Source organism: Tupaia chinensis, unplaced genomic scaffold, assembly GCF_000334495.1.
Source record: "Tupaia chinensis unplaced genomic scaffold, TupChi_1.0 Scaffold000049_1, whole genome shotgun sequence".
In the NCBI taxonomy this organism is placed as follows: Eukaryota; Metazoa; Chordata; class Mammalia; order Scandentia; family Tupaiidae; genus Tupaia; species Tupaia belangeri.
The window spans coordinates 1,636,890-1,647,169 of NW_006159507.1; the positions used below are offsets into that span (position 1 = coordinate 1,636,890).

Consider the following 10,280-nt stretch of genomic DNA (forward strand, 5'->3'; position numbering starts at 1 on the left):
TAGACCAGGTGTGTCCAGGGAAGTCTCTTGAACAAAAACTTGCAGGAGGTGAGGGAGAGGTGGGCAGGTGTGTAAGGGTGTACAGGGAGAAAAGGGTGTAGGGCAGGGCCCGCCTGGAGCCCCGAGAGCAATGGGAGACCGTACGGGGGCAGGGTGTGGCCCCTCGGCCTCAGTCTCCCCAGTGTACAGTGGTGGCCACACACCCTCCTTAGACCTCAAGGCAGAATTAGAGCCCAGCTGTGCCACCGGTCGCGTATGTGACCCCGGCTAGCTTCTTCTCTCCGTGACTCAGTTTCCACCCCCATAAAGTTGGAATAAAAATGCTTCCAAGTTCTGGGCCAGCAGGTGGTTTAGTGGTTAAGGCGCTGGATCCCACGTGGCTGACCACGGGTGGAGTCCCAGACCTGGCAATTTGAAAATTATGCTGAGTGTGTGTGCGTGCGTGCCCAAGTCCCAAGATGTGAATGGAGAAGAAGGGATTGTGGAGCGGCCATCCCCCCTTGGGGAAGGTGATTTCTCACTTTCCCTCTCTCTGTCTCTCTCCTCTGTGGCAAACACAAGTGTTCTATTGGGGGTGGGGAAAAGCCTTTAAAAAAAAAAAATGCTCCCAGGACCAACAGATAGTGTAAGGGCTATGTCGCTGGACTCCCATGTAGTCAACCGTGGTTCAAGTCCCAGACCCAGTGGCTTAAACTCACACCGGGTGCATGTGAGTGCGTGCCCAAGATCCCAAGAGGAGAATGGAGGAGAAGGGATTGTGGCATGGCCATTCCCCCTGGGGGGTGATTTCTCACTTTCTGTCTCTATGTCTCTTTCTGGTGAGCAAATGTGCCCTATAGCAAAAACCTCTTCCCCCCCAAAAAAATTGATGCCCCTAGACCAGCAGATGGCCTAATGGTTATGTCACTTGATTCCCACATGGCCTACTGTGGTTCAAGTCCCAGACCTGGCAGCTTGAAACTCATGCCGGGCGTGTGTGCATGCATGCCCGAGATTCCAAGACGAGAATGGAGGAGAAATGACTGTGGTGTAGCCATCCCCCCGGAGTGAGCCCTTGCTTTCTGAGTCTCTCTGTTTCTGTCTCTCTGGTAAGTGCAGACACCCTATAGCAAAAATTCCTCTAAAAAAAGGCTCCCAGGTTTTAACAAGTGATGACTTTATTGGGACCCAGCATGTGAGCACCTGTCCCTGGCACTGAGCCACTGGGGTTTTTATTCCTCATCATTGTTCCTATTTTGTAAGGAACACTGGGGCACAGCAAGGTTGAGTAACGTGTGATGTCACACAGCGAGTGCGTGGCAGAGATGTCCTGACACCGGAGCCAAAGGGACATTTCTCTAGTCACAGGCAGCTCGGAGTAGACCAGCTTCCCTATCTGGGGCTGTGACCGTGGGTCAGAGTGGACAGGAGAGCCAGCTCCAGCAGGGAAGGCCGGGCTGATCTGAGCATCCCCTGGGGCAGATGGAGACCAGCCCAGGGGCAGATGGAGCTGAGGTCCATCCACAGGGGAGAAACTGACCCAGCGCAGAAGGAAGTCTTCCCCCAGCAAGTGCCTGAGTGAGCATGCGAGCGAGTGGCAGAATGTGTGACTCCCTGAAGGGGGTGGGACAGGATGCCCCTTTGCATGTCCCCACCCCAGCTTACCTGCGTCTATCCACAGTGGCGGGAGCTCTCATTGCGGACTTCCTGTCTGGCCTGGTGCACTGGGGTGCCGACACGTGGGGCTCCGTGGAGCTGCCCATCGTGGGGAAGGTAAGAATTCGGGCACCATGACCTTGGATGAGTCCCTTCCCTCTGGACCTCGGTTTCCTGTCTGAAAGATGGGAACCGTCATGCCAGCCTGTCTTCTAAGACTAGCACGGGATCAGTGCCTGGAGTTCCGTGGAGGAAACGTCAGGTGTGGGCTGCTCCAGACCTTGGCTCCTGGCCTCCTCACCAGATCACCTTGAACTTGGGGGCCATGCCTCATTTTCCTTTGCCTCCCCTGCTGTGCCTCCTGGTTGTTCAGGGTGGGTTTTACCTGTCTGTGACAAAATCTAATCCAATCTGGCGTAGTCCAACAAGGGTACTGAGTCCTGCAACTGGAGGTGCCAGGGTTAGAGCTAAAGTAAGGTGGGGAGGCGGGGGTCTGGGCTCAGACCGTGTTGTTCAGACTCAGTCTCCACTTCTGCATCCCACCCTCCTCCCCAGAGGGGCCAAGGCGGCTCCTGGCTGCTGGCCCTCCACCCTCCAGCCCCCAGGAAGAGAGTTGCTTTCCATATTGTACAGAGTCCCCTGGCTCATTCTCATTGGCTCAGCCAGTCACTGGCCAGAGGGATGGGATGCTCTGATTGGCCAGGCGTAAGTCACATGCTCACTCTCCAGGTGGGCGGGTCAGCTTTTTAAAACAGCGGATACTAAAAAGGAGGGCAGGGATGCCAGCGCCTTTTTACTGCAGGGGGGCTCTCAGTTGTTTTAGGGTGGGGAAGAAGGCTGTAGGTTGTCTCCAAGCCTTCTCATTACACAGGTGGGAGGTGGCCCTGAGTGGGACAGTACCAGCCCAAAGCCACTGCCAGGGTCATTTTAACCCGTTTTCCACTAGACCTCAACCTTGGAGGCGGGTGGGGTGGGTCTACCGCTGGTGATGGGAATGTTCATGGGGGCACTGCAGTGGAGCAGAGGTGAGTCAGTGTGTCCAGGGGTCGTGGAGAGCAGACCGCCATGCACTGACTGGTTGGGCCGTTTTTCCACCCCTGCCCCAGGCTTTTATCCGACCATTCCGGGAGCATCACATTGACCCGACGGCCATTACCCGGCACGACTTCATCGAGACCAATGGGGACAACTGCCTGGTGACCCTGCTGCCGCTGCTGAACATGGCCTACAAGTTCCGCACACAGAGCTCTGGTGAGGCGTGCCGGCTGGTGGCAGCCGGGGTGGGGGGTGGCAGGGACAGACTTCCCCGTGAGCCCCCTGAGGTTGTGTATGTGTCCTGGGCACCTCATAGTGTTTTTAAATATATTTTGTTGTCTTCATGTCAATTTGGGATATTTGACATAACAATCTGGGCTTCTAGCTTTGAACAATTGGTCCTTGTTCCCACTAGGAGCTGAGCTGCAAGCGCACCCTTTGACAGACACGCACTCCAATTGACCGCAGTCCCCTCTAATCCCTGATTTCTTGCAGAGGCAGCCCACCTGGTTATCTGCCTGGCCCTGAAGGTTTCAGGTTTTGCTGGCTTGGCTTAATGGCAAGGGTACAGGCTGTGAGCTCTGTCCACAGTTCAGCGCTGGGCCTGGCCTATTTGGGAGGGGCCCAAAGCTTGTCCTAAAGCTTGTTACCATGCTGAGCTTCAGTTCCTCACCTGTCTGTGGGAGAGGTAGGGCCAGGTCCTACTCTAACAACTTGACGTCTCTTCGATTCTTGGCGCACCTCCCTCTGGGAGAGGTGATGTGCATCTGTACTTAGAAGATGCCATGGTACTGCCTGCCGCCTTCCCAGGGCGTGAGCCTGTCCCTCTGCTGCCGTGGGGAGGCGACTGCCCACAGCTCTCACTGCAGCTTCAGAGCAGAGGGGTCTTCTGCAGAGATGCCAGGGGTCCCGTTTCTCCCCTTAGGATTAGCCTGAAGCTGAAGACTGAGAAGGCCCACAAAGGCCAGTCTCTTGCCCCTGGGGGGACCAACTCTGGGGCCCCCAAAGATCAAACTGAGACAAGACTCTTGTGACCCATTTTTGCCAACTCCTCCTCTGCCCTGCTTCCCTGGCTCCCTAGATGTCTTCCTGAAGAAAGACGCTCTCAGGAACTCCCGTGTGTGTGAGCCCATCTGGGTTTGGCTTCCAGGGGCCTGGATGACACAGAAGTCATTCCCACTGTCCCTGCATAGCCACGGTGCCCGGGCCCCTTACAGAAAAGGGCGTCTCCCAGAGCCTGCCCTCTGCATCTGCATCGTGGATTCAGCCAGCCGTGGATTGATTTCAGTCTGCAGTTGGTTCAGTCCTCTGGTGTGGACCTGTGGATACAGAGGACCAACTGTATTCGCATTTCCTGATGAAGAAACAGACTCAGGGGCCAGTAGGTGGCATGGTGATTAAGGCGCTGGACTCCCACATGACTAATCACAGTTCGAGTTCTGGACCTAGTGGCTTGCTTTCACACTTTCCTTCTCTCTCTCTCTCATAAGCACACATGCCCTATAGCAAATTAAAAAATAGTAAGTCAAATTAGGGACTAGCGGATGGCATAATGGCTACGTTGCTGGACTCCCATGTAGTCGACCACGGTTCGAGTCTCAGATCTGGTGGCTTAAACTCATGCCTGGTGCATGTGTGTGTGTGCCCAAGATCCCAAAAGGAGAATGGAGGAGAAGGAACTGCGGCATGGCCATCTCCCCCCGGGGAGTGATTTCTCGCTTTCTGTCTCTCTGTCTCTCTCTGTCTTTCTGGTGAGTGCATGCACCCTATAGCAAAAACCTCTCCCAAAAAAAGTAAAATTAAAGGGCCAGTAGGAGGTATGTATGGTGGTTAAGGTGCTGGACTCCCATATTGCCGCCCTTGGCTTGAGCCCTGGACCAACGCATTGAAAATCACACTGGGCACATGTGTGTGAATCCCAGAAGGAGAATAGAGGAGAAAGGATTGCAGTGTGGCCATTCCCCCTGGGGAAGGTGGGGGGTGATTCCTCACTTTATCACTGTTTCTTTCTCTGTTGCACACATACATCTTATGGCAAAAACCTTAATTAATAAATTAATAAAATAAATAATTCTTTAAAATTATTTAATTTTATTTATTATTTTTTATTTTGCCTTAGGGCACATATGCTCAGGAAGTCCAGGGGGCCAACCCCCATGCTACTTGCTGGCCCCAAATAAATAACTTTCTTTTTTTTTTTTTTTTTAAGAACTTTTTACTTTATTTATTCATTCATTCATTTGCTTTTTAATTTGACCAGAGAGAGAAGAAGTGGGAAAGCAAGTCACCAGGTCCAGGACTCGAACCCTGGTCAGCCATGTGGGAGTATCCAGTACCTTAAGCACCACGCCACTCACTGGTCCCTTAAATAATTCTTAAGGAAAAAAAGAGGGACCAGAAGATGGCATAATGACTACCTTGCTGGACTCTCATGTAGTCAATTGCAGTTCGAGTCCCAGACCCAGTGGCCTAAACTCACTTCGGGTGTGTGTGCGTGCGTGCCCAAGATCCCGAGAGGAGAATGGAGAAGGGATTGCGGCGTGACCATCCCCCCTGTGGGGGGGATTTCTTGCTTTCTGTCTCTCTGGCTTTCTGGCGAACGCACGCGCCCTATAGCAAAAACCTCTCCGAAAAAGAAAGAAAGGAAAGAAAAAGCAGTTGAGACTGGGGCAGAGTCACTAGCTGAGCTCTTCCAGGTGAGATGCCAGAGCAGGTCGCGGAGCTGGCGCAGGCCGATGCAGAGCCCCGTCCCTGACTCCTGTGTACTCCGTCCTGTGCCCACGGAACAGAAAGGGGAGACAGGCCCACCGGGTCACTCGCCTGAGGCCTCATGGGAGGCTGGAGGGTGGATGGAGGAGCGGGTGGCGAGCGGCAGGCTGGCAGCCATGAGAGCTGTGCACGCCCTCCGGGCACCCTGTCCCCTCCGCAGAAGCCCTGGCGCCGCTGTACCCCTGGGAGTGCTTCGTCTTCTGCCTGATCATCTTCGGCACCTTCACCAACCAGATCCACAAGTGGTCCCACACCTACTTCGGGCTGCCGCGCTGGGTCATCCTGCTGCAGGACTGGCACGTCATCCTGCCGAGGAAACACCATCGCATCCACCACGTCTCACCCCACGAGACCTACTTCTGCATCACCACAGGTGAGGGCCCCATGGGGGAGCCTGCTGCCCCCTCTCCAGCTGCAGCGCCAGCCTCGGGGTTAGGAGGGCGGGGGTCACGCAGTCCGGAAGGAACACATATTTATTGAGCAACTGCTGAGGCCAGGACTGTTCTGGGCTTGGGGCACAGCAGTGAAGAGGCAGGCAAGAATCCCTGTCCTTGGCACTCACCTCCTGCGGGGGGGGGACACAGGCCATGGGAAGATTCTGGAGTCCCTCCAAGAGCAAAAGTTCCTGTGGAGGAAACAAAGGAGGGATGGCAGAGGTACAAGGTGGCTCAGGGATGGCCTCCCCAGGGCAGACCACTGCAGGCTGCGGAATGAGAGGTGCAAAGGCCCTAGGGCATGCACATGGGGAGCCTGGTGTGTGAGGGGCAGAGCGACGGGAGATGACAGGGGTCCAGGAGGAGGTAGAAGGAAGCCCGAAATCTGAAGGAAGTATGTGAGGGAGGGGGTGCCGTGCAGATAAATGGGAGCAGGTTTTTCCTGGCCGAGGAATCAGCGGGCAGGAAAACCGGAGGCAGGAACACGTCTGGAGTGACAAGGACAGTTAGGAGGCCCACATGGGCCAGGGCCAAAGGAATGGGGCGAGCGGTTCTCTGGGGCCGGCTGGGCTCCTGTCAGGGTTCAGTGTGTCCGAGTCAGACCACCCTGGGTTCAGCTCTCATTCCCTCCACCGCCGCCTTCAGGGAACTCAGGACCCTCCCTGGCCATCACTTTGCTCGTCCACAAAGTGGGCCTGCAGCCTCCTCCTCACATGGTCCCGGTACGTGGGAGGAGCCAGACGGCAGTGGGGCGCGTGGTGTGTGGTAGGTGCTGGGTAAGTTACAGCTACTAGCTTAGGGGTGCGTTTTTTTGTTTTGTTTTGTTTCTTTTGAGAGGTTTTTGCTATAGGGCGTGTGCGCTTGCCAGAAAGCGAGAAATCACCCCCCAGGGGGGATGGCCACGCCACAATCCCTTCTCCTCCATTCTCCTCTCAGGATCTTGGGCATGCACGCACACGCACCTGGCATGAGTTTAAGCCACCAGGTCCAGGACTCGAACCGCGGTAGACTACATGGGAGTCCAGCGACATAGCCATTACACTAACTGCTGGTCCCAGGGGTGCAGTTTTTGTGGAAGTCTTTGTGGAAGCAGAAAGGGAGACGCAGGAAATCCGTTCTGCACATCCTGAGGTCCTGCTCCTTCGAGGGCTGGCGGAGGGACAAGAATTTAGGCTGTTTAGGACGTCAGGGAACTACCCAGGCAGGCCTGGCTTCAGATCCTGGCTTGGCCACGCCCTAACAGGGAGCCTCCCCTCGTCTTCTCGTGGAGGACGGCACTCCCGAGTGACCATGTGGACACTGTGATGTGGATGCAACAAAATGGTGAACAGTATGTACGAAGCACCTACTGTGCGCCAACCATGTGCTAGGCCCCAGAGACCAGCAGTGAACAAGCTTGGCATTTTGGAACACAGCTCCTTTGGGAAACGAGGAAGAAACGACATAAAACAGGAAAATAGTGAACTAAGGAAGATGGTTACAGGTTCTCACAGAGGCCACAGAGAAATAAGGGTAACGCGGGCCAGCAGGCAGCATGCAGGTTAAGGCAGCTGAATTCCGCATGGCCAACTCCAGGATCCAAGTTCCAGACCTGGAGGCTTGAAAAACACCAGGCATATGTGTGTGTGTGCCCAAAAACCCAAGAGGAAAATGGAGAAGGGATTGTGGTGTGGCTATCCCCCCAGGGGGTGATTTCTCTAACTTTCCCCCTCTGGCCACCACACATACCCTATGACAAAAATCTAAAACAAATCGTAGAGTAATAAGATAAGCCTGGGGTGCTACTTAAGTGGGTGATCAAGGTGGGCTTCCTGGCAGAGGCGGCATTTGGGCCTAATAATTAGAAGGCTGCTGCCATGCCTAGCATAAAGTACTTAACTGAAGGAAGAGGATGATAATGGAGCTGGAGGGGTGTCTGTAGCTTTAAGCACATCAAGGGGGCCCTTTCTAGCATAGTCCCTGTGCTGCTCGCACTTGGTCAGCGCCAGCTCTCTCCCAGTGTCCCCTCAGCTGCTGCTCCCCACACACACCGCGTTAATTCTCTGGTGCTGTTTCTCCCGCAGGCTGGCTCAACTACCCTCTGGAGAAATTGGGCTTCTGGCGACGTCTGGAGGACCTTATCCAGGGCCTGACGGGCGAGAAGCCTCGGGCCGATGACATGAAATGGGCCCAGAAGATCAAATAACGCCTTCAAGCCTGCCACTTGGCTGCCAATTTTCCCCAGCCTCAAACTGAAGCCATCTGCCAAATTCTAGCCTCTTGGAGCTGGCCCCTCTGGGTGGAAAGGACAGCCCCTGGGCTGGGCCCGGGCACCCCCAGCCCATCCCTCATGACAAAATACTTGAGCCACTGACTTCTCGTTTCCTTTTTTTGTTTTCTTTCCTGGGTCCCTCCCCAGCCACCTGAGCTGTTCGGTCTGCCAAGCCTGACTGCAGAAAAGGGAGCCTTGCCCTGCCAGCCAGCCCTCGGGTAGAAAGGAGGTCCCCCCACTCCCTGCACACCTGCCGCCCTGTCCTGCAAGGCAGCCCTCCAGTCCCAGTGACCTAGAGGGCCCCTAGGCACACCAGAGTTTCTGCAGAGCATCGTCCTGCCACAGCCCTGCACACTGACCCCAGAGGCCTGGGCGGGTAGACGGCCTAGCCTGTCTACCCAAGGATAACAGAGCGCAGTAAGGGTGTGAGGGCGTGGCCAGCAGAGGCTGGATCTGCCCAAGTCTGGAATATTCCTCCACCCCGCTTCCACCTGCCCACCTGATCCCAGCCAGAACTGATGTTTCCAGTACGAGGATGTCTTCACGGGCATAGCCCCTGCAAAGGGTCTCGGTCGTTTGGAAGGGAAGGGGACACAGTGTCCCCTGTGGCCAGAGTGTCACAGAAGAGAGTGGGGCTTTTTTTTTTAAAGGTGCTTGCTCGTTTAATGTAAATAATAGAAAGCCTTAATATCTTTTCTGTAACACGGAGTAATATTTTAATGTCATGTTTTGAATGTACATAAGATATTTATAACAAAGCAGCAAGAGTCTACTTAACCTTAGCTGCCTCATGGTGTTTCCTAGACGGCTGGGGTGGGGAGGGTGGGGGTTAAAGAGGCTGCTGGAACACCCCCCAGCCCCATTCCCAACCTCCCCCCAACCCAGGCCTCAAGATGGAAGCCCCTCACCTGAGCGTGAATTAGTGCTGACCTGGCTCCAGACACTCGGAGGGGGCCCCCAGCTAGGTGGGGAGTGGCCCCCGCTAGTCTGTGAGGGTGGATTCCTGCACTCGTGTTTATCCCATCCAATGCGCTGAACACGGCAGAGACCCACCCTGGCAGAGCTGTCCTCCTGGGAGAGAGACAATAAACATACATAAATGCACAAGGAATTCAGATGGTGATTTGTGAAGCAGGATGGAACTGCGTCAGAAAAGCAGGGTGGGGCAGCCCTGTAGCTCAGTGGTTTAGTGTGCATAGAACCCCCTGTGTCTGAGCAAGGTTCAAATCCCAGCCCCGGGTGGCCTGAAAGAATGGGCACGCGTGCATGGTTCATGCCCAGTGTCCCAAAGGGATGGAAGAGAGGAGAGAGACTGTAGGGTGGCCATGTCTCACTGTGGTGCTCATCTGGCAAGTAAGAAAAGCAGGGTGGGGTTGTTTGTTTGGGATGGTCACGGAGGGCCTCTGAGGAGGTGACATCTGGGCTGAGACCTGGAGGAGGAGACCTCTTGGTGAGACGGCAAGTGCAAAGGCCCTAAGGCCAGGAACAAGCTTGGGTTTTGGGGGGTATTTTCCTTAGGTTTTTGCCATAGGGTGTGTGTGTTCACCAAAGAGGAGAAAGAAAGAGACTGAGAAAAAGTGAGAAATCACCTGGGGGTGTGGTCACGCCACAATCCCTTCTCTGTCCTGGGATTTGGGGCAGGCGTGTACACATACCCAGCGTGATTTTCTTTCTTTTTAAAATTATTTTATTTAGCTTTAATAATTTATATTTTGACTAGAGAGGGACAAAGCGAGAGAGTGAGAGAAAGCAGGAAAGTGAGAAAGCAAGCCACCAGGTCCAGGACCTGAACCACGGTCTGCCATGTGAGAGTCCAGAGCCCATAACCACCACGCCACCCGCTGGCCCCACCCATTGCGATTTTCAAGCCACTGGGTCTGGGACTCAGATCACTGTCAGCCATGTGGGAGTCCAGCACCTTAGCCGCTATGCCACCTGCTGGCCCCAAGCTTGGGGTTTTTAAGAGCAAGTGAGGTGGCCACTGTGGACTGGCATGAGGGAAGGGCAAGTGGAAGACAAGGCTTGTCAGCCTCACAAGCGGAAGTGAGTGGAGTCCCACCGGGCATTGCAGACACATTAGTAACCTGTTTGTTTATTCATTAAACACGTGATTACAGGGCAGCTCCCGTGTGCCAGGCACGGGGTTAGTGAACTCT

General features: G+C 54.8%; 1 protein-coding gene across 1 annotated transcript in view; it reads left to right on the plus strand.

The window, feature by feature from the left end:
• PEDS1 (plasmanylethanolamine desaturase 1) overlaps nucleotides 1-9,231 on the plus strand; it is a 46,120-nt gene extending 36,889 nt beyond the window's left edge. Inside the window, exons 8-11 of the mRNA XM_006141289.2 lie at nucleotides 1,661-1,752; nucleotides 2,742-2,886; nucleotides 5,600-5,812; nucleotides 7,937-9,231. Coding sequence (XP_006141351.1) covers nucleotides 1,661-1,752; nucleotides 2,742-2,886; nucleotides 5,600-5,812; nucleotides 7,937-8,058 — 572 coding nt within the window. The 3' untranslated portion in view covers nucleotides 8,059-9,231. The remainder of the gene's footprint in view (nucleotides 1-1,660; nucleotides 1,753-2,741; nucleotides 2,887-5,599; nucleotides 5,813-7,936) is intronic.
• Nucleotides 9,232-10,280: the final 1,049 nt, after the last annotated feature.